This window comes from Equus przewalskii, chromosome 5 (assembly GCF_037783145.1).
Source record: "Equus przewalskii isolate Varuska chromosome 5, EquPr2, whole genome shotgun sequence".
Classification (NCBI taxonomy): Eukaryota; Metazoa; Chordata; class Mammalia; order Perissodactyla; family Equidae; genus Equus; species Equus przewalskii.
The window spans coordinates 37,569,989-37,594,825 of record NC_091835.1 but is presented as its reverse complement, the minus strand read 5'-3'; the positions used below and the strand labels follow the sequence as shown (position 1 = coordinate 37,594,825).

The 24,837-nt window shown below is 33.9% G+C and overlaps 1 protein-coding gene across 2 annotated transcripts in view; it reads left to right on the top strand.

Annotated features, from left to right (window-relative positions):
- Window positions 1-24,837, top strand: part of LOC103562460 (ovostatin homolog 2) — a 41,282-nt gene that overhangs the window by 1,752 nt on the left and 14,693 nt on the right. For both annotated transcript variants that reach the window (XR_011539972.1, XM_008537500.2), the window contains exons 4-20: window positions 975-1,027; window positions 1,474-1,494; window positions 3,261-3,429; window positions 3,936-4,020; window positions 8,021-8,138; window positions 10,821-10,932; window positions 12,248-12,357; window positions 12,681-12,839; window positions 13,515-13,742; window positions 14,720-14,774; window positions 15,222-15,367; window positions 15,737-15,886; window positions 18,142-18,312; window positions 19,129-19,273; window positions 22,542-22,647; window positions 23,082-23,310; window positions 23,689-23,818. Coding sequence is in view for 1 of the 2 variants with exons in the window: in XM_008537500.2 (XP_008535722.2) it covers window positions 975-1,027; window positions 1,474-1,494; window positions 3,261-3,429; window positions 3,936-4,020; window positions 8,021-8,138; window positions 10,821-10,932; window positions 12,248-12,357; window positions 12,681-12,839; window positions 13,515-13,742; window positions 14,720-14,774; window positions 15,222-15,367; window positions 15,737-15,886; window positions 18,142-18,312; window positions 19,129-19,273; window positions 22,542-22,647; window positions 23,082-23,310; window positions 23,689-23,818 (2,187 nt within the window). In the remaining variant the exon portion in view is untranslated. The remainder of the gene's footprint in view (window positions 1-974; window positions 1,028-1,473; window positions 1,495-3,260; window positions 3,430-3,935; window positions 4,021-8,020; window positions 8,139-10,820; window positions 10,933-12,247; window positions 12,358-12,680; window positions 12,840-13,514; window positions 13,743-14,719; window positions 14,775-15,221; window positions 15,368-15,736; window positions 15,887-18,141; window positions 18,313-19,128; window positions 19,274-22,541; window positions 22,648-23,081; window positions 23,311-23,688; window positions 23,819-24,837) is intronic.

Here is a 24,837-nt window from a genome sequence, read left to right as displayed (position 1 = left end):
ATTGGGCAAGCTAATAAAACCTCTATTTAGACTCAGTGTTTTCATCTGTAGAATGACGATAATAAGTGTCCCACTTGTAAAAAAAATTGTGAGAATAATGTAAGACAGTCAATGTGAAATGGTAGCAAACACACACAGACTCCATAAGTGATATTTATTCCTATTATTCATACCAGTGGAAGTAATCATAAATTTAATAACCTAAGCAAAGCCCTTCTATTTTCTTTATTATTGCAAGTAAAAGGTAGCAGAAATAACACTCAAGTAGGGTTCAGAAGAGTATGGTTTTTGTCTTGGCTCTGTTAGTAAATTATTGACTTCTGGCAAGTAAATTCTGATCTTTGAGATCTTTAGTTTTCTCATTTGTAAAATTAGAGGGTTGGATGACAGCATCTACATGTTTTGTTCTAATATTATATATTTGTATGATTTATTGAAAAGAAAAGAATTAAAACAGAATTCATATAGTGAGATTTTTGCTGCATTATATTCTCTTTTCTGGACTCATTAAAATGCTGTGATGACACGTATGTATACAAAAGTAGCTAAAATGGTTTTTCTGGGATTCTGCCAAAATTAATTTAATGTTTTCTAACATGGATATATTTTTTCAGGAAAATTATGTTTAACTCCTGCCATACATATTTCACATTTGTCCTTCTGTGACTAATTCTTTCACCAATTTTTAAGATAGCTCTACGGGCTATCTATGGGTAAAAGCTTCTGGTGGCGGCAGCAGCTAGTGTTAGCTTTGGTGACAATGGAGCATCATTGACAGAGGAATTACAAATATGCAGTAAGAGATGTTTCCAAATGAATCCCAAATCATAAAGGGTCAAATCAGAGAGGGGAGAAAGGAGTGCAGTATTCTATAATAGCAAGGCAATTAATTTCTATGTCTATTTACAAGATATCATATCTGAAAGAGAAATAAGAAGGAAAAAATATTGTCCCCTCTTCCTCTTTTCTTTTAGTTCAAGTTCGTATTGTGACCCTGGACACCAAGTTCATACCTATTGAGGATTTGGTGAGTTCAATAATTCCTAAGGGTACAATGAAATTTAAACAAATTAAACAAATCCATTGCTATATAAAGTGTCATCAGGAAGCTTTCCGTAAGTACGGAAATAGGTTCTAACATGGAACACTATATAGGTATAATTTCAGTGCTAAATATTAAATTTAAACATAAAACTTTCCTTTATAGTGAGTTGATTTATACATCTTTAGATCTTTTCATCATATATAGAAAAAATGGGTTGCATGGAACCTGCTTTCCACTTCCCAGAAGAGATTTGGGATCCTTTCACATTTGGGATTTTCTTGGCATCTTTATCTATAGAAATTTTGTCCTCAGGGGAACTGAGGGCTAAGTCTCAACACTTAAATTAAGTCTATAATTTTGTGATGAAATATCTGGCAAACAAAGAATGCACTATTACAGTATTAACCTGCATTTTTTTCCTATTTCAGTTTCCTTTAATCACACTTCAGGTAAGAGATCTTCTTTTGCACACCCATTATTTAAATATTCAGATAAATAGTGATGTGTGTCTAGTTTTCACTATGAGTAGTTAGAAATTAAGAGAACTGAAACAAGGGGAAGAGTAATCTTTCTATGCAAACACAAAGAAAGGCATCAAATAAAGATCTAGATAAGGGGCTGCCACTTGAAGTGTGGACTGTGTGGCAAATACAGTAACAGGGTTTCATGGGAAATAAAAATTGGCCTCTTTCTAAAGGAGGTTTATGTTTAAAATTGCATAATTTTGGCTGCTGGTCCTTCTCAATCATACTTTAGCCACATGTTGTTTTAAGGAAATAGAAAACATACAACACCTGAAAATTTAGAAAGAAGTAGATGGTGATATTATTATAAAATAGACTCTTTGTTTTCAGAAGACGGTCAATGGATTCTCCTTCTACCAGTTCACATCTCTAGTGTAGTGTAGTGGCTTTCAGATTTATTTGAAATCTTATGCCTGTCAGTAATTTGTATCAGTCAACTCCAACATATGTATTTTAATCCTTATGTACAATGTGTACCGTTATTATTAACTAATTCTGAAGGTTAATACACTGAGATCTAGTCAATCATCATTAATGATTATGTGTGTAAATACATACTTCAAATTGTCTTCATAATTTGAATGCTTTTTACTTTGTTATATGGATGACAAATAGTTCATCTTTCTAGTGGGATAAATAGCAGGTCAACCATTTTCGTGGTTTCTGCATTGTTAGTAATCTATAAATAGTATTATCATCACATCATAACTCAACTAGTGTTGTGTTCCATAGAAAGCAACAGAAATCTTAACTAACATTGGTTTAAATGAGTAAAAGTTTTATTGTTTTCACAAACCCTACATTTGAGTATAGGAACTTCAGAGTTAGGACAGTAACAGCATAATGTTACCAAGGACCCAGGCTTCTTCTTCTTCACCTCCCTGTCATCCTCAGTGTGTTGTTTTGTTTTCAATGCCATCTAAGTCTGATTCTTTTAGAAAGAATTTCTACCCAGTGACTTCTACTTAAATTGAATTGATCAGCACTCAGTCACTTGGGATATCCTTACTTAAAGGAAATCTGGAAATATGATTTAGTTTTCTAGATTTTATTCTAGAGGAAAGAAAAAACAGTGAGTAGTGAATAATGTTTTTGGTTCTTTGTAGAAATCTTTTTGCGAAGATTTCTTCAATCACAACCTGAAGATATCAGTAAATTTATTGATCCACACTCACATAAGCTGCAATATGCTAAAAACAAGTAAAGGAGAATAGGTGGCATTATCAATCCTTTCTTATTGTAGAACTTCCACTTAACAGCCCCTGCATGCAGTGTGTAATTCATTACCAACTTACTTACAGATCAAATAAACACCAGCGACAATCTTTCTAAGTATTTGTCAGGAAGAGTAACTCCTTGTGCTCCTGTTGATGTGGGTCCACTCTACTTTGGAGAGCACTACTCTGGAGCATGAACACTGTGTTTTAAATTCTTTATGCAACTCTGGTTCAGAAAAATCAAAAGCATTAGTTATAGATTATTTTTTCTTATCTGTTTTGGTCTTAAGAGAGATATACCTTAAGATTAAATTTGAATACCTCAGGAAATTATGTTGTTTTTACAATTTGAAATATTAGTTCAATGAAATGGTAGAGCTTTACTTCCAATAATTACAGAAAGTACCCAAAATAAGGAAGGAAAGGATAATACTCTCGTATGACCTATGTTTTTATTTCTTCTTTATTTTTTAGGATCCTCAAAACAATAGGATTTTTCAATGGCGAAACGTGACTTCTTTTCAAAACATTACCCAACTCTCATTCCGATTGACTTCAGAACCAATGTTTGGAGATTACTCTCTTGTTGTGAAAAGAAACTCAGAAAAGATGTTGACACACCAGTTTACTGTTGATAGATATGGTAACCAACTGCTACTTATGATTGTCCTATATAAATGAATAGTTCAAAGGACTGAACAAAACTTTTATGTTAGAGTTAGGCAAAAGTAGGTGAAGCTTGATTTGGTTTTCTGCCTTCTTCTTTTCTTGGCCTTTTCTTCTTTATCACCTCTCCTTTCTTGCTCCTCACTCCTTGCCCCATATCCTTATTCTCACATCTGCCTTTTCTCCCTAGGAAATATCTTATTTTCTAGAATCCAGACAGTCTTCTAGGAAGGATCTAAAAGATTACAATAAATAAAATATGAAGTTCTGAGAATAGGGAAAAGAAAAGAAAGAGAATAATTAATCATTAATGAGACACCATCACTAACTGGTGCCCCACAGAATCGGGGACAATTGAAAAGCGGTCTATACAGAAGCACACATAAGAAAATGTTGTGCATGGAAGCACACTTAGTTACGTGATTACCGTAAGTTTTGCTTACTGGGGATTGTGGGGCCTGAATTATATTTCTTTGTTTCCAGTGTTGCCAAAGTTTGAAGTTAAGGTCAGTGTGCCACAAACAGTAACTATTTCAGATGATGAATTTCAAGTGGATGTATGTGCTAAGTAAGTATTTATTCAGGAGATATGACTCCACAGATCAATACAAGACTCAGAGAGAATGAGAAATGAGATTAACCATGTAACTTTAATTATTTATATGCTTACCATAAAACTATTAGAGAATTAATGAGTTCTCATTGTAGAATATTTGAAAAATATAAAAACATAAGAAATGACCTATAAGTAATTCTACCAACTGCCATTAATATTATGATTTATTTTCCTCTAATCTTTTATGAATACTTTCCACAACTGCAATCATAACTTGTCGACCCACTAGAATTAAGAAAACATGTCTCCATGTTATGCCAATCTTTTCACTAATTCCAATTCCTTGCTGCGTAACATAACATATCTATATGTGGCTATACCACAGCCACTTAACTATTCTTTTATTTAACATGTAGGCTGCCCATTTTGTTTTCCAAGTAATAAATAATATTATAATCTATATTTTTGCATATAACTGTGTAAGAAGTAGCTTTTGAATTAAAAATTATTTACTTAAGAAAGATTTCCAGAAATGAAATTTCCAAGTTAGACAAAATGTGTAACATTCTTTTAGTCTTTTGATCGCCATATTGTTCACTAAATATGTTGTGTCATTGTACAATTCCAGCAGCCGGTTCCAAAGCACCTGCCTCATTGAATCTTCATCATGATTAGTATTTTCATTAAAAAAGAAAGAAAGAAAGAAAGAAAATAAACTGTTGAAAATATCTTAATGGGAAAAATTCAATTTTAATAATTTAATTTGAATTACTTTGAATCCTCTTCAGTGTAAAAAAATTCCTACATGATTTGAGAAACTTTGATTTTCTTCTTGTGAAATTATTTCTAATACTTTTTTCTTTTTTTTGAAAGTGTGATAACTTTTCTCAAATTTCTGATAATGGCAAAAAATAGCTGATATTTATTGAGTGCCAATGACTGTGCTAAATGCTACATTTATTGTATTCTCACCACAATGCTGTGAGATAGGAGCTATTATCATCTCTATTTTAAAAAGAAAAATAGTAAGACACAGAGAATGGAAATAACTTATCAACATTAAGGGAGCTTTTTGATGGCAGAACTAGGCTTTAGACCCAGGCTATTTGGCTTCAGAGCTACTGTCTTAACCAAGACCGCTGTTATACTTTATATAAATGATTAAAAATATTAATATTGCCATATTTGTTAAACACTGTTTATTTAATTGATGACATGAAAATTACTTGCTTTGAATATTTTCAGAACTACGTTAAAGATACATTGGGTAAAGGGCTGTCTAATAAACATACATGGGGAGTGCTCAAGGATGCCACAAACAACCTTGGAAACCAGTTTTTAGTCTTCTTTTTTATTTTTTTTTAAAGACTTTATTTTTTCCTTTTTCTCCCCAAAGCCCCCTAGTACATAGTTGTATATTTCTCATTGTGGGTTCTTCTAGTTGTGGCATGTGGGACGCTGCCTCAGCGTGGTTTGATGAGCAGTGCCATGTCCGCGCCCAGGATTCGAACCAACGAAACACTGGGCCGCCTGCAGCAGAGCGCGCGAACTTAACCACTCGGCCACAGGGCCAGCCCCTTCTTTTTTTTTTTTGAATAGTATTTAAAATGTTCTTTGGACTCTAGGAAAATAATCATAATATTTTTATGAGTTTCAATGAAGAGTAGCTGAATGTTTGCCAGGGTTTCGTAAATATAATAGATGAGAGATTATAAATTATCTGTGTTAAAAATAATGGAATAATGAATATAAGCTTGAAAAAATCCAGAATCCTAAAATGGCTTCACTAGAAAAACCCTACACAAAGCCAAAATGGTCTGTGGGATTAAGATCTGCCCAATGGTATGCTAGAAGAGTACAACACACATATGAGGAGAACCAAAATATTTATCAAGTATCACCTTCATAAAAGACTTGCTAAGCTAAATGCTGATATGAAATTGGGGCTTCTTGAAATTTCTTTAACGTTATAGCCTACTTAGATTTGACATTAAAGAGTACATCAGTATCAGCAATAATAAGACCCTGAAGCAGGACCAGCCAGTTGAGACAGAAGCTATGCTTCCTACAAGGTTATTTCTGGGCAGACCACAAGAACAAGATGATGAAATCAGTATGTCTAGAAGTTAACATCAGTGAATGGGTTGCCTATCTCAAGTTGTATAATACTGTGTCTGTGCATTGTTTCTTTAGTATTCCCTGAGATTTAGCTTGGAACACCTAGAGAAAACAGTAACAAATTAGATTATGTTAGTAAACAACCTCAGAGATGAATCAAGCTTTTAAGAGGGAAGAAAACTGGCCTACAGGCAAAGACATTTTAATAAACTTCATTAGTATCCACCAAAAGCTTTTCAAATCACAAAGGGAGAATGTTGATTCTGACCTGTGTGAAAATTTAAGCTACATATTTCATGAAGATGTGTTAACCAGTAGATAATGCTACTATAAGAGTTTTATTTTATAAATAAAAGACAGTAAAAAGAAGAAATAAGACATGTTCAGGTATAACACTTGAGGCCTGAGCTCAGTCTTGCGTCTACTTTACAGATGATTTAGTGATTTGAGTTGAATCAAAATCTCAGAAGTGTTAAGAATTTTTAAATAGAGAGAGAAACAAATTAGTGGAGTAGAAAGAGCATGGACTATGGAGTGAGGAAGATCTGAGTTTAAATTTTAATTCCACCAATTACAATGTGAAGTGAGTTACTTGATCTGTTTACTAATATCTAAAATGAAATAAAATACATACATCTCCAGGTCATTGGGAAAAATAGATGAGATAATGTATGTAAACACCAGATATGTACTGGTGTCCAACAATTAGAAAAAAAGTATTGTGATCAATAAATTTAATTATATTTGGTTTTACTGTATACTAATTTCACATTTGTTATCTATTTTTCTAAATCTTTGTGGAAGGAGTCCTCAAGTAAAAAAAAACTCAAATCAACTTTATTTGCCTTTGATTGAACCTTTAATGTTGCAGTTTTTTGTGTATTTTAGGAGAAAATGAGATATTTATTTAACCCTACTTCATAAGAGATTGTACTTTTTGTCAAAGCATATCCAGTTCATGCTGATATTCATACCTTTTATATTTATTGAGTGGTAAAATGAGAATTTTTTAAAATATTGATATTGATAAAGTGATAAATTGATGAATATTGATAAATAAAATATTATTTTCTGCTAAAGGAAAAAAGTCCTGCAAATAATTTTTCTAACACTTCTATCAGATTAAATATAATTTTTTTTAATGAGGAAGATTGTCCCTGAGCTAACATCTGTGCCAATCTTCCTCTGTTTTGTATGTGAGATGCCTCCGCATCATGGCTTGATGAGTGGTGTGGAGGTCCACACCCAGGAGCTGAACCCGCAAACCCCGGGCCACCCAAGTGGAGTATGTAAACTTAGCTCTACACCACTGGGCGAGCCCCAGGTTGAATATAATTCTAAAAGCTCAGTTTAATCATTAAGTCCTATTCACTGAGAGTTTAGATTCTATATTACCTTGAATTTGACTCCTAAAAAAGCAGCTGAACTGGGGATTGGCTCGATGGCGTAGTGCTTAAGTTCCCACGCTCTGCTTTGGTGGCCCTGGGCTCTCAGGTCTGGATCCAGGGTGTGAACCTAAAGCACCTCTCATTGAACCATGCTGTGGCAGCATCCCACATACAAAAAGTACAGGAGGATTGCCACAGATGTCACCTTGGCAACAATCTTCCTCAAGCAAAAAAGAAGAAGATTGGCAACAGATGTTAGCTGAGGGCCAATCTTTCTCATCAAAAAAAAAAAAAAAAGGCAGCTGAATCTTTCTAACAGATCTAATGCCTAATTTAACCTAAATTCTATGGGGAAGATAGCACCAAAATAGATGAGAATTCCTAATTAAATTTGGTCATTGGAGTAGTCATAGTTTAGAGATTTCATATATAATTTCTGAAGAAGACCATAAAATATTACCATAGTATTGTTCATCTGTAGTTATCTGTACACCTTCTCACCCTAGGTACACCTATGGTCAACCTGTGCAAGGGAAAGCTGAAATCTGGGTGTGCAGAGAATTTGCTTACTCTAGAAATTGTGAGAATGACAACAATGAAATATGTGAACAATTTATTGTACAGGTATGGATCAGGATCTTTACTCCAAAAAAAAAAAGTCTTATTCATTTTCATTATTGTTTTCTCTTTGATTCTACTTACAAAAAGGACCAAACACTATATTTAACACTATTTTCATTTTGTAGATAATAGAGAATACACCTAGATAAGGTGAAGAATGAGGAGAAAATATAATGTTTAACAAGTGTGCTAACTTTCTAGGCCATGTAAATAGTTATCCACTTATAGATTCATAGAATTTTTAGAATTTGAAAGATCTTATTGACTCCCTTGTTTTGTGTATTGTCTAGGTGACCTCCCTGATCTTTCTCTGGAGAATCATTAATCATCCTTTAAATAAATGAATCCTTGATAGTACTCACCATGCAACCTAGCATTGTCCTTATGAAAGAATTTCATGAAAACATCTGCAGTTTAGAGTATCTGCTTTTGCTGCTTTAGATTTGAAGTTTATTGTAGAAGCCATCATTTGCTTTCCTGATCTGTAGCATCTTAACCTTAAGTGGACAAATCTGTTCATGTCTTTGAGGATCACCTTTAGAGTTCAAAAGTGAAATTTGTATACATCACACTGTTTGTATTATAAGTCTGACTGTCCTGAAGTTATTCACCAAATTTAGTGAACATCCTTTAGGTAAATATCAATATTTGGTAAGGGTGGGCAGGAACCTATCTTTTAGATAGGAACTGAAGGGTAAGAAAGGTTGAGTGAAATTCTTCCACATCAGTAGCACATTATCCTGTGGTGTGCTTATAATGTTATTTAATCAACCGTTTTACCATGTGATGGGTGTTCACTCAGCTAATGTTTTATTTTTTCCCCAGCTTAAAAAATACGGCAATAAACAATCTACTAAAACTATCTTTATATATGACAGGTTTTATTTAAATGGAATAGATTCCTTGGAGTGGATCTCCTGAGTCAAAGAGGTAGGTAGATAGATAGATAGAATCATACATAATTCTAATTTTTAAAATATTAGTATATTGTTGTCCAAAAGAATTTTAAGCATTCAAATTTCTGTCAACAATATATGAGAATACTGTATTTCGCAAGTTACTGCCAGCAATATACATAAGAGTTTTGAAATTTTTGCCATTTTGATAGACGCAAATTTATTTTGTCTTAATTTCCATTGCTAGTGAGTTTGAGCATATTTTCACATTTTTGTTATCAATTTGGATTTTTTTCTTTTGACAGTTCTTAATTATCCCTGTTTTTCTTGTTCATGTGAAAATGAAGCTTTCTTTTATTATAAATATTACCTTCTATTCTCTAAGCAAATTTTTTTTCATATCTGTTACTTAAATATTGATTTCATGTCTGGTATTTTTGAAATATCACAGTTCCTAATGTTAATGGGTTCTCAGCCTTAGCTAATGTCCTACCTGCCTTTATGTAGTACATGTAGCTATTGAAATATTCTTTAAGATTTAAAAACATTTTCCAATTATGTTCTAAAATAAGATTTTGTTCTTTCAGATGAATATTCAGTTGTGTTAGTGGCTAATCTTTTATAATTTTGCTCTCTCTTTATTCTAGATCATGCTCATGAAAGGTTCATCTGTTTTATTGGTCTTACTCTGATTTTTGTTCTTATTATCATTTTTGTGTTACTAAATAATTTATTTTAGTTTTCATCTTATTAATTCTTTTCCCTAAAATTTTAGTTTATTTTTTTGATTTTAAAAATTATATTAGTTGCTTCTTTTTGTTAAAAACTCATTCAGTGTTTTACATTTCCCTTTAACCACAGTTTAACACCATAGATTTTGACGCAAAACATTTTTTCCTTGACACTAATATTTAGATTCTTATTGATTTACCTCATATTTTCTCTTTGACTCAGGAAATCCTGAAAGATGACTTTTTTAATTAATTTCTAAGCAATTAAGGTTCTTCTGATTACTTTTTATTAATTCTTTTTCATTTGATTGCATAATAATTAGACAAAGTAAAATGATCTTTTTTGTTGTTGTTGATAATTCAGAGGGGTACATGTTCTGGAATCAGAATGCCTAGTTATCTGCACTACCTTCAACCTGTGTGACCTTGGGCAGAGTATATAACCTATCTGTGCTTCAGTTTATTCATCCACACAATGGAGATGATAAATCTAGTGTCTAGCTCATATGGTAGTTTTGAGAGTCAAATAAATTGATATATGCTTCTAACATTTTAAATTTTGAATTAATAAACAGTTTTTACTTTAAAACATAGCTAAATCTATATTTCTCTAATTAGTGATGTGACCGATGAGAGATTATCTGTCGATTTTTCCTTATTGTAAATGAACAATTTACCTTGAAAAGTGTTGGTGTTACACATCTGAAGAGGGCTTCTGTTCCATCTCTTCTTTGTGCCTCTCAAGATAATTTTAATTTTCCTATTCTTAAAATATCATTCAGTTCCATTTTCATCATTTAATTTGTTCCCATCTACATTGTTTCCAAGAAAATATCCCTGAAATCTGAAAAATATACATTACCTCCTTGCCTTGTTTTAATTGCTGAGGAAAACTCCTTTCTCCCCTTTTTGCTGTAATTTTTTTATCATTTCAACAAATTTGTGAGATGGAGCCGTGGGTGGTTCAGGGAGTCATGTATCTGTGCTAAAACTCCATATTCTTTTGAGACTTTTGAACCCCTAACTTTTTTTGATTATACTTCCTCTTTATTTTTCAGTTAAGAAATGGTTGTGTTTCTCAAATTGTAAATACAAAAGTTTTCCAACTCTACCGTTCTGGATTTTTCATGTCCTTTTATGTCACTGCAACAGTTACGGAAATCGGGACAGGTAATGACTGTGTTTTATGGGCAACCCAGGGATAAATGCAGCTCAGTGGGGAGAAGTTAGGAATACTCACCAAATACAGATCAATAATTGTTCAACATAGTAAAGTGGAAGACATTTGCCAATAGATCAACTTGGGGGTTGCTTTTGAATAAGATTTTCCTAGTAATATTTAAAATAAAATTATTATATCAATGCTACACGTTTATATCTGCTTCTGTGTCTGCATCAGTTAGAGGATCTTCCCTCTGAATTAGTAGAGCTTAGCTGATAAATTAGATATCTTTTTAACTTTGTGTTAATCACTTGATAATCAATTACCAGGGCCCAATCTTTGATTTAATACAAGAGTCACAATCTATATCTAGAAAGTCAAATTCAGCTCCCTGCCTGTTTATGTAAATAATGTTTTATTGGAATGCAACCACATTCATTTACCATGCTTAAGAGCTACAACAACAAAGGTGAGTAGTTGAGAGAGAGACCATGTGGTCCACAAGCTTAGAATAACAACTATCAGATCCTTTACTGAAGAAGTTGTCTACCTCTGATTTAATACAACATGGGACATTTAAAGTACAAAAGTTATTGGTGAAAAATTTACAAGATTACACATAATGATCACTCAATAATTATCTGTTAAAGGAATGAAAAAGAAGAAAGTGAGATTTAATTTGGGATGGGGAAAACCAGATTCAATTACTAATTATTTCTTGTTACTTAAAAATGATTAGGATAATATTCTCTATAAAGTGCTTTATATAAATATACTTGATCAATGTTGTAATGAAATTCACAATAGATGTTTCTCACAGTTATATTGTAACTTAGCTAGGTATGCTTGCCTCTGCTTATTACATGATTTGTCAATATCACAATGCATTTCTATTTATTTTGCTATCAGATACTTTTTGAATCTGGTAAAAGTCTAAAAACATAGTCATCTTTCAGGTTAAAGAAAGATTTCAGGAAGTGAAAACCTTACTCTTGAGATGTTTATGACATTCTCTATCATAAAGAGAGATACAAGCCAGAACTGAGAAGAATGGTAGAAGGAAGGAAATTAAGGATGTTTTTCTTGCATCTGATTCAAATATTTTCATATTCATTATATTATTCAGTTTGATGTGTACTATAATCAAATTCATACAGAGTACTCTGGAACATGCTCCAAAGCACCCATACCTCCCTTTCGTTGTAGAACAAGAATATAATTCTGTGTATAGAAGTTTGTACAAGTCCCCTAAGCTGTTTGTCTTTTGAAATTCTTGATCAAGTGATTTTTATCCTCCCTGACACTGTTTCTCATTTCCTATAGGTGTGCAGATCAGTGAAAAGTCTTCTATTTCTATCACTCAATTGCTCGGGAGCGTGAACTTTGAGAACATGGACCCTTTCTATAGAAGAGGAATTTCTTATTTTGGAACTGTAGGTTTGACTAAAAATATTTATGTTTTCATTTCATTTTCTTGGATCACAGACTGCCCTTTGAAAATTTCTGGATGCATTCTTCCTACTGTCATAACACGTTTCTAGCCTTACTGCATCTGATATACTGGAAAAAGTCATAGGTTGAAAGAAAGTGATAAAGTTATAGCTTTTTCTGTATTACATATTTATTTAATAGAACATCTTTCTGTCTCATTGGAATTTAAGAAAATTACAAATAACCACATTTATGAATAGAAAATTATTTCTCTGTAGAAACGTAACATGTATTTTAAGAATTAATGCTTCTTTTTTTTGTACAGCTTAAATTTTCCGGGCCTAATAACATACCCATGGTGAACAAGTTATTGCAATTGGAGCTCAATGACAAATTTATAGGAAACTACACCACAGATGAGAATGGTGAAGCTCAATTTTCCATTGACACTTCAAATATATTCGATCCAGAGTTCAACTTGAAAGTAAGACGCCAAAGAGTAGCTGAGATCCCACAGAGGAGTGATTTGAATGTTAGGAATTTTGGACAGTAGCAATTTCTCAAAAGAGAACTTGTATGGAGAATATATTTTAACAAAGTTTTAAAATTTAGAATGTTTTATATATTTGCTTGTTCGTTTAAAAGCACATGAGAATACTTATTCAAGAGGATGAGATAATAGCTATTACAATTGTTATAAATTCTGTAACAAACGATATTTTCCTCTGAGAAACTAGAAATAGCTCATGAAAATGATTTGGCTTTTTTCATTTGGCCATTTCATGCATAGACAGGGGAGATACTATGATTTCTCTTTTTCTTCGTCTTAAACTGAATTTTGCAGTTAAACAATTTGTCAGTGTTCAAACGTACCTCAAACACACGGAGCCTAAAGCTATTCCCTGAGTTCAATTACAAAGTAAAAATAAATAATTCATTGTAGGCTTATTGAAATATACATACAGTTATGGTCATGCTTTGTATACAAAAAGAGGAGAGTGATATTATTTTACTTCCAATAGCTTAATGTTGAAACATCATCCGCAAGCTAAGATTCCCCCTACTTTGAAGAGATAAGAAGTCTTCCATTCTGTAATAATTACTGTCCTTGGAAGAGCTTTACAGTTCTAAGATCCTTTGCTTTCTTTTATCTTATCAGGCCACATATATTCGACCTAAGAGCTGCTATCTTCCCAGCTGGTTGACACCTGAGTATATGGATGCTCATTTCTCCGTTTCACGCTTTTACTCCCGAACCAACAGCTTCCTGAAGATTGTTCCTGAACCAAAGCAGCTTAGATGCAATGAACGGAAGATTGTTACTGTGCATTACTCGCTGAACAGTGAAGCATATAGGGACAATTCAAATATAAACTTCTTTTATTTGGTAACTCTCGGTGGATTCTTGGATCTTGTCTAATTGTCTGCTTAGCACAGAATAGCTTAAAATGTGCACATCAGTCATGCCACGTTAATCTGAGTGAGCCAACCTTCTCGCTTTGCTGGTGAATGTTATTGGATCCATTGAAAACAAACACGGAAACAAATAAACACAAAAAGATCCAAGGCGCTTTCAGTTTCCCTAAAATTAACAAACTTACTACTCAGAGTCTGTGATTTTAAGCATCCAGTTATAGCTCATGTCAAATATTTATGACTATTTGTGAGAGTAAATTTTTACAGATGCCAGAGAGTAAAGTGAAAGGCTGATTTTGATAAACAATAAAAGGACTTAGTCTTTTTGGTTCTGTCCCCATATTTATCCATTTTGCCTCTATTAGGCATATTGAAGGGTGAAAAGCCACAGACTTGGAAATTAAGACGCCTAATTGGAATCTTCCACCCTCTCTTATTTATCACTCAAGCTAGTTGATCTTGGACAGATTGGCTAAACTCCCTAAGTCTTAGCTTCCTTGGCTGTATATTTGTAATTGAAAATAATAATATTTACCTCCAAGGGCAAGAATTATGTTCCAGGCAGTGTTATGAGGGCGTTATATGAGTTAACTTGTTAATCAGCCCTATAGATATCTCCAATTTACTAATAAGGGAACAGAGGCAAAGAAGTGAAAGCACTTGGCTTATTGGAAGCCAGACAGTCTGAACAATGTTAGAGCTTTATGCACCCCCTTGCACAGTGCATTATGTATTATTCACCAAGTTTCTAGCACATAATGCTCTCAATCAATTGTAGTCACTTTGTCCTTTTTTAACTTGTGCAAGGTCCATTTTTAATATTTGTTTGTGTAAGCTATCTTATCTTATGGAATAGAATTATCATTAGATCATTCATTATCTAATAATAATATGATATCATATTACATAATATAGTATCACATATTGTGTTTTCTTTGTTCTACACAGATAATGGTAAAAGGAGCTATCTTCCTCAGTGGACAAAAAGAAATCAGAAATAAAGGTGTATATAATAAATTCATTTTTTAATACACTCTCTCCTTTCATTTTTCCTTCTTTTTAAGGAAATGTTGTAGCGATATTTTGTTATAGTGATAGAGGCAAGAGGTTAGGAAGAGCACTTATCATACGATTTTTGGAAGGCAGTAGCATGGCCCAGGATAACCTACTAAATATTTTGATGAAGGAGCTTTCAACCTGTATCTATCATTGCCAGATTATCAAGTACATTATAGAAAAGTGATGTCTAAAACCAAAATATTGTTTTTGCCTAAGTTATGCTATCTTCTTTATTTGTATATATAGTTCTCATTATTTAATTTATTTGCCTTTAAAATAAAGCCCAATTTGCTCTTTCTATGCATAAGTCATTCTCTTTTATCTAAGTGTAACCACTGAGCCAGGAAAGTTTTCTCATTGTATCTGTTGATGACATTTCCTATTTACACAGACTGGAATGGAAACTTCTCGTTCCCGATCAACATCAGTACTGATCTGGCTCCTGTGGCCTTTGTGCTTGTCTACACCCTTCACCCCAGTGGGGAAATTGTGGCTGACAGTGTCAGATTCCAGGTTGACAAGTGCTTTAAAAACAAGGTGATGTTTCTTCTGTTTCTTGCCTGTCTTGAGTAAGAAGGGTGAGCAGTTTTCTCGCTGTGGTCTCCTTCTTATGTGACTACTGTAACCTTTACATGGTAATCTCACAATAGATGTTGGCATAATTAAATTATTAGGGGTTGAAAGAATCACTGAACAGAATGAATAACTTTTGGCAGCAATACTAATCCTGAGATGATAAGACGATGATGAAGGAGGTGCTCCTGGAAGGAGAGTTGAGGGTGAAAGTGGGCAGGGGAAATATAGGTATAGAAATTTATAAAGATTAATTTGGAAAAGTTTGAATACATTCAAATTATTTTTACATAAAAATACCTTACTCTCATTCCTTTTCTTTCTCTACTTTAGGTTAGCATCAAGTTCTCTAGGGAGCAGGGGCTGCCTGGCTCCAATACCAGTCTCTATCTTCAAGCGGCCCCTGACTCGTTCTGTGCACTCCGGGCTGTGGACAAAAGTGTTCTTCTACTGAAATCGGAACAACAGCTGTCAGCTGAAAGTGTAAGCTCTCTGATGTCCTCATTTTCTTCATTTTTATCTGGCTTCGTACAAGGCTTACCCTTCAGATGATTTTTTTTTTCTTAAAGATGGGCACCTGAGCTAACAACTGTTGCCACTCTCTTTTTTTTTCCTGCTTTATCTCCCCAAATCCCCCCGGTACATAGTTGTATATCTTAGTTGCACGTCCTTCTACTTGTGTCATATGGGACACCACCTCAACGTGGCCTGACGATCAGTGCCATGTTGGCGCCCAGGTTCCAAACCTGTGAAACCTTGGGCCGCCAGAGCGGAGTTCACAGACTTAACCACTTGGCCATGGGGCCGGCCCCCAGATGATGTTTTTGCTTGAGATGGAACATGTTGAAAATATCAAATATTTTCCTCCTTTGTTCCTTCATGGGTTATATACTTAATTATTTTTCTTGGCTGACCCAGCACTATTTTGTTAATTTTTAATAAAATTATGATTTTGATTTATTAATTTGATGTAATGTGGGGGTTTTTTGGTACTCTACCACATTGATTTTTGTTTTTATCTTTATTACTTCATTACTGTTGCTTTCTTTTATTGATCTTGTTTTTAGCTTTTTTATTTGGAAATTTATATAATTTTCATTCATTTATTTTTATTGGCTTAGATGTTAAGGCCTATGAATTTTTCTCTAATTTCTGCTGTTAAAGTATCTCATAGATTCTTATATGTAGCAATTGCATCGTTGTTTTTGGAAATTCTATAATATCTGCATTTAGGTTTTTACTGAAAATTTATTTAGTGGAGCATCCCCTAATTTATATGTAGACTGGCCTTTCTACTTTGGAATATTTAATTTCAAGTTATATTGCCTCATGATCAGTAATATTTCTATTTTATGGGGACTAATGATATGCTTTTATTGTGCTCAAATATACCAACAGCTTTTGAGAATACTTCACACGTGTTCAGAGGAATATGTAGTCTCTTTATGTCTGTTCTGTATCCATAAGATCTGATTATTTAGATATTTTCTATTCTCACTTATTTTTTTAAATACACTTGACCTGTCTTGTACTGAGAGTAGTGTGTTAAACCATCCTGTTAAGACTGTTTCTATCTGCTTCTCCTTGCATTTTCTGTTGTTTTGCTTGGCTGCTGTGTTATTTTGTGCATAGATATTCATAACTATTGTGGCTTTATTCTGAAATGGGGGTTTTAACAGTATAAAGTGTCCTCTATCTTATTTGGTGCCTTTTAGCCTCAATTCTACTTTTTCTGATATAGAAAAAAAATGTAACCTCTGCTTTCTTATTATTTTCATTCACCTGACTTTTAGTTTTTTTTTTTACGTATGCTTTTTTTGATGAGGAAGATTGGCCCTGAGCTAACATCTGTTGCCAATCTTCCTCTTTTTTCTTTTTTTTTCTTTTTCTCCCCAAAGCCCTGGCACATAGTTGTGTAGCCTAGTTTCAGGTCTTTCTAATTCTTCCATATGGGGTGCTGTCTCAGCATGGCTTGATGAGCAGCGCACAGGTTCCAGTGTCCTACACCATAGGTCCCAGTGTCCTACACTGGGAACTATCGAGTCCATGGACTACGATCATATTTTGACACTTAATGTCCTTCTTTCTTTTATCTGGAGTAGATTTAGTGTGTGTTTCCTCTAATTCCTCCGCATCTGTCTCCTCTATTTTCATCTAGTCTTTTAAGCCTTCCCTCTTGAGCTTTCCATACTTCATATTTCCAATAGCAGTAAGATTCCAACTCTGCTGGAATTTGGTGGTTATTTCTCTACTAACAAGTAATTTGAAGTTCATGAAATTATATATATCTTAGTAATGTTAAAGACACAAGTCATGGATATTATTACTTGTTCTCTTTCATTTTATTTTTTCTTTGGAAGGATACGTAAGAAGATTTAGAATCAGGCAGTTATCACTTTCCTCCAGACCTGGGAGTTCTAGTGTTATAATTGCAATGAATCATCTGTGCATTAGACCTTGGATTAACGTATAAATCTCTAGGCTTCTCTTTCTTACATGTTATCCTAAATCCTGCATCCAAGCTGAAATGTTCTATGGACATGACATTGACCATCTAAAAGAAATTGAAGGTTTCCTCTACTGGAAAGATAAGTTGACTCAAAGTATTGGATTAAATATAATGGCTATGCTTTTAAACAACAGAGCAAGAATAAATGATTGTGGCACAGAATTTGCCAATATTGTAACAATAAATGAAGTGTTTAAAATCATTGGAAACCATGTGATTTTTCTCATAGGTGTACAACCTGCTTCCAAATATAGAACTATATGGTTATTTCTATCATGGTCTCAACCTTGATGATGGCAAGCTAGACCCTTGCATTCCTCAGAAGGATATGTTTTACAATGGTTTGTATTATATACCTGTAAGCAACAATGGGGATGGAGACATCGCTGATATTATCAGGGTAAGATAACTTAAGATTTTAAAAATTATTTTGCCTCAATTTTAGTTTAAGTATTCATAATGCATACCTATATTTTATTAATTATGTAGTTTTCTTCTTATTCTTTGAGATGAATGTCAGTAATCTGCTTAAAGAGCACCCAAAAATTGTCTTATAAAAAGGAGATATTAATTTTTGTTGATTTTCTTTCTTTTGTTGAAAATAAGTTAAGTGGCAGTTGAAATGATAAAACCTCATGTTCAAAGTAATGAGACAGTCTCCAATTTATTGTGATAAATCTTATATAGAAATCATCAAATCAAGAGACTAAAATACAGTCTGAGCTCCATCAGTATCTAGGCTATCAACTGGATATGCTGAGGCCTCCACAAAAGGATCGTTATAATTGAAGTCACAGGTTTGGAAGAAAAGGGGCATAGAATTAGACATGCTGTAGTGTAAGTCTCAGCTCTCCAAATTACTGACTGCATTTGTATATGTGTGTTTATGTTTGATGTTAATTAGGGTAATGATAGTGCCTATCTCATAAGTATTCTTCCCTTAGAATTAAATGGAGAATGATGTAAAATGCTTTAGCAAAATTCTAGCACGTAATAAGGGCTAGCTAAATCATAGTGATTATCATTTTGCCTCCAAATTAGAGATTTTTCTGTATATCACATAGAAGTAACGTGACTTCTAAAATTCCAAACCCTTACTAGCCGAGGAAACGTACATTTATCATCTGTTTATCCTTATAATGTAGCTGATAGGCCTTTTTTAGCTCTTGCATGAAAGAAATGCACAACCTTTCTTTTGCTGTTTGTTTCTTTGAAGATTATGGGTCTGAAAGTCTTTACTAATCTCCATTACCGGAAACCAGAAGTATGTTCAACGGAGAGAATGATGCCATTCCCTAGGCCACTGTATCTTGGAATCAAAGACTATGCACCGATGTACAGTGCCGCATCTAGAATTGAATGTGGGTAATCTAGAATTTTGTATCTGGGAGATGGCCAAAAGCATTCATGGAATTAGGTGTATTTGGGATAAAACTATGAAAAATTGGAATTTTACAAGTGAATTATGCCATGTTTTGGTTACAACGAGACATCCTGCCGCTGAATAAAACAGAATAAGGCAGGCTGGAAGTGATTTTGGCTTAAAGGAAAAATTAGCTTCAGATATGAGAGGAAGTCTATTTTTATTGGTATCACACAGTATCAGAAGTGTATAAGAGCAGGCAATGTGTGATGATGCAAGAGGACAATTATTAAAAGCATGATACAAGAGAATGAGATGTCTCTGTAGGGACTTTGTAGCCTTATTATATGCAGAGTTCAAGGCAGAGGATTTTGATTTTGAAATAGCCAAACAGTTGGTATCAGAAGTATGTTCAAATACTAGTCCATTTCCTACTGGAGGGACTATAAGTGCAAAACTCAGCAGTAGTCTTAGATAAGTAAGGTCATTAGGCAGATTTCCAATACAGAAATTTAGTCAGGGAAGTAAAATGAAACAAGGCCATCAAAACAGAGCCAAAGTCAAAGCTGTACTCCAGATCTGAAAATACTTGAATAATGTTCTTAAATCCCTCTGGCCTAACATTGAGAGTGGTGCAGTAATTGAAGTGGGGCTGATCCTGAATATGAGTATCAGAAACTCGGCTTGAGAAAAATTAAAGGCCTGACAGCTTTACAGGAGAGTAGACTCAGTGAGTATTCAAGAAGTCCTATAAAGTCCAGAAGTTGAAACCACTTTGAAGTCCTAGTCAAGAGGCTGAACTTATCTACTTTTCTGCTACTAGATTAAACCATATTTAGTGAACTTTATCAGAAACATCTAAACTTTTTAGTATCTTTGAATAAAATGTACTGAAACCGAAAGTCACCCATTTTAATCTCTTCTTTCTTCAGTTATTAATTTTTTAATTCACTCAACAAACATTTATTGAGGCCAGGAGCTGAGTTACATATTGTAAATACAGTGGCTTACTCTATACTTCCTAGAACTTTTAGTCTAACAGGAAAGTGTTATAGTAAAACAGATAATTACAAAAACCTGAAAAGACTGCACAAATGGAAGTAATAGGAATAGAAGAGACCTAAATTTCTCAAGGGCCTGTTATGCCTTCCTGGAAGAAGTAGCGTTTATGCTGAGACCTGAAAGATGAATGACAATACATCACAAAAAGAGTTAGAAGGGCATTCCAAGCAGAGAAGAAAGTACTATGAAATGTAAGGTAAGAAACTGAATGCACTTCAGAATGGCAGAAGGTATGGTTCAAGGACAAGACTGAAGATGACTAAAGCGAGAGGGATAGACAGACACATCATGAAGACCTTGTCGGGCGTTTAAAGAGTTTGGTACTCATTCTAATGCGATAATACACTATTGGCAAGTTGTAAGCAGACAACCTAATAGGTGTTTTTAAAAGATATTTCTGACGGCTCTGTGGAAAAGGGATTTGGCCTTGGGCTAAGACTTTCTATATGCAATGTTATAAACACTAGTAATTAAGTTGAGAGACACTGGTGCTTGGACAATTATGAAAAGACAGTGGAAATATAGAAATATGGATGGATTTGAGAGTTGCTTTTAAGCTATTTTCATTTGGTTGGTTATGGGAAATGCAGGATTGGGGAGAGGAGTCAAGGACAAATCTTAAACTTTCGATTTGGATAAGTAGATGGGCTTTTGAATTTTCATGGAAATAGGAAATACTTCAGAGAAGCAGGGGGGATATACAGTAGTCCCCCCCATCCAAGTGGATATGTTCCAAGACCCGCAGTGGACGCCTGAAATTGCAGTTAGTACGGAACCCTATATTTAGTGTGTTTTTCCCTATACATCCATACCTACAATAAAGTTTAACCTATAAATTAGGCAGTAGGAGATCAACAGCAGCTAATAATAAAATAGAACAATTATAACAATATGCTCTAATAAAAGTTACCATAGATCTTAGCAACCTCAGCATACGATTTTTTTCTTTCTTTATTAAGTTGAGAACTTTCACCTTTTCACTTAAAAGAGCACTTTATGACTTCTCTTTGGCATATCTGAGCTGCCAGCATCACTATTCTTGTGCTTTGGGATCATTATTCAGTAAAATAAGGGTTACTTGAACACAAGCACTCTGATACCCTGACAATCAATCTCATAACCAAGAAGGCTACTAAGTGACTAATGGGTGGGTAGACCTTTACAGCAGGGGTGCACTGGACAAAGGGGTGATTCAAACCTTGGGTGGGATGGAGAGGGACAGCATGAGATTTCATTACACTACTCAGAATGGCACACAATTTAAAACCTATGAATTGTTTATTTCTGGAATTTTCCATTTACTATTTTTGGGTAGTAGTTGATATTAGATAACTGAAATTGTGGAAAATGAAACTGCAGGTAAGGGGGGACTATTGTAATGAGTTTCCTTTCAGAAAAGTTTCACCTGAAATGCACATAAAGCATTCAAAAATGAATATGCACGAAGGTGTTGCATGCACAAGTCTAAAGCTCAAAAGAGAGGTCCAGATGGAAGACATAGATTAGGAGACATCACCATAGATATTGTCATGAAGCCATGTGTGAGGATGTCGATGCAGAGACAATGCATAGTAAGAAAAAGAAGACCTAGAGCAGAACTCTTAGGAACAAGTCAACAATGAGGAGATTACATCCTCAAACGAGAATGACAGAATGAGACTGACAAAAAAAGATTAGAAGAAAACTAGAAGGATGTGGCGTTATGGAGGTTAACAATAGTGACTGTTTTGAGGACGCAGTGTTTAAGAATGCCCAATATAGCCTAGAGGCCAGCAAGTGAAAGAAAGTGTTCTTTAGAATTAGCAATATTAATGTCATTGGAAACTTCAGCAAAAGTAATGTTAGCATAGTAGAATCGGCAGACAACAGATTGCTTTGTGGCAGACACCTGAATGTCTGATGAGAAACTTGACTCAGTGAATAGACATCACTTTCTCTAAATTTGGCTGTAGAGGAACAATGTAGGCTGATTGTTTGTTATTTTTGTTTCTTTGTTGTTGTTGTTTTTAACATTGGGAAAGATGTGAGCATCAAAATGCTGATGCCTAGGTTGAGATATCCATTTACTGGCAATGAGGCCCAGGAGCAAATCCCTATATTGTTTTACACTGAGCACGTGTGGTTGAAGACATAGCTTAAAGGTGTGTGTCATTGAAACGCATATTTTTATTCTCCCTAAATAAAACATTTCCCTTTTCTTTTAGTTGATGGAGTCACGGAGAAGAATGTTAACTATGTAGAACGGGCTATGATGGAAACAGTAAGAACATACTTTCCAGAGACATGGATATGGGACCTCGTCAGTGTTGAGTGAGGTTTAATGGTTTTCTCTCCTATGTGACTTTATTTCTATTTTCCTCTTGTTTTTATTTCTTAAACTTTATTTCTGGATATATAAAGCAGTACCATATTTGTAAAATGTACAATACTATTTATATGTATGTACTGAGCACATAATTTATTTTATTTTTTTCTCTAGCATTGTTTCATAGCTATTAACTTCATGCAGATAGATGTAAGCTTCCTCAATTTTTTTGAAAATAATGTGGTGTTTAAAGAAACATGACTTTTTAAGGTTAAATTTTATAGAAATCCACCTCTCAAGATTTTTATCTAATTCCCTGTCCAAACACTATAACTCATTTTTAACCTTCAGTTAATGGGTTTTTTTTGCTTCCTCTTGACTAAATTTAGGTTCCTGATTTAGACAAAGAATGCATTTTGCCAATAATATCTCCCTGTAGTTCCTCAGGTTCAGCAAATCTTTCATTCCTCATCCCTGATACTATAACCCAATGGGAGGCAAATGGCTTCTGTGTGAATGGTGATGCTGGATTTGGCATTTCATCAACAACTACTCTGGAAGTCTCCCAATCTTTCTTTGTTGAAATGACCTTGCCCTTTTCAGTTGTTCGAAATGAACGATCTGATTTGATTGTCAATATCTTCAGCTACCTGAATACATGTGTAGAGGTAGGTTGTTCCCTTTGATCTGGAGACAAAATCTAACAAGGTCAAAAGATTCTTTAATATTTTCCCTTAATATTGCCATATTCTTTTTATTCTCAAATGCAAAATGGTACTATAATGTGGTAAGATTTGTTTCCATACTCTTTAAAAACAATTGCTTTAATTCACGGCAATGATTCAAATACTCTTTTGAGAATGTCATTTCGTAATGATGTGTGTTCTACCATATTTATCTTCTTGTGAGAGGAGTCAGTTGGTGTCTTTTATTTTCACTAACTTAGAACAAAATAAATAAAACAAAATTTTCTCAAGATGAGAGGAGGAATAGTAACAGCAAAGTATTGAGTGCCACGCTCATTGCCATAACTTATTTTTTTTTAGATATCTGTTCAACTGGAACCATCTCCAGTTTTTGAGGCAAATATCAGCACCCCTAAGAACAATGGCAGTGAAGTTATCCAAGCTGGAGAGAGGAAAACATATGTCTGGACTCTTACACCTAAGAAACTGGGTAAGGCAGCTATGCGTCTATGCCAATCTCGTCTGGAAAACCAGCCTATTTTTACTGACTCTGTTTATTTTCCTTAAATTCTCTATAAAAACATAATTTTCCCTTTCACCTTTTTAATTCTCTTTTTTATGAATTCTCAATTAAAAATTCTGTCTTTGTAATCTAATTTCTGGTTGCTAATGCTTGCGTAGAGCAAAATCACCCTTCATTTGTTTAGAAGCATAATGTGATTGAAATACAATATAAATGCTAATTTACATAACCTATCAAATCTGTACATCCTATCTCAAATGAGAGCCCTATTTTCTTTAATGCTGCCTAATTCCTTCACTTCTCACTTGCTGCTTCGCCTATCATCAAGAACCTGTGTCAACTATACAAAAATTGCTTCTCAATTACAATGATTGCCAGGATTTGCAAATTTACTAAATACATTATGAGACACCGAAAACTTGGGTGGAGATCAACACTGAGAAAACTATTGTCTCAGTGCATATATTATCTGCAGTATAGAAAAATAAATTTTAAAGTTTCTTGTTAAAAATATAAGGGAAAGGAAAAGCTAAAAAGAGTCTAGTAAACAGAATGCTAGATGTGGTAGATGCACGACACTCATTATCACTAAATTTAAAAATTGTCCTTAAAATTTCCTTTATTTCATGTCTCATATCCAGTATTATTTTAGCAGCAAATAGTACGTTTATGAGATCATTTTACTTCACCTGTGACATCGGTCTGCCTTAGACTAGTTTTCCTATTAGATTTTAAATCTCTCATTTTTTCTAACTACACAAGGTCTTCAAAAATCTTACCCTGTCAACTGAGATAGAACACTGTACTAATTTGTATGGTTTTATGGCATTAAGTGGTGGACAAAGTTCTATGAGTGGATTATCAAAGGCTTTCTAAAACAAAACACAGCAACAAACAAAAAGCAGAACAGTATATTGATTATGCATGTTGGTTTATAGGCATACAGGAAATATTAAACCAAAAGAATTATCTTTTTCAATACTCTA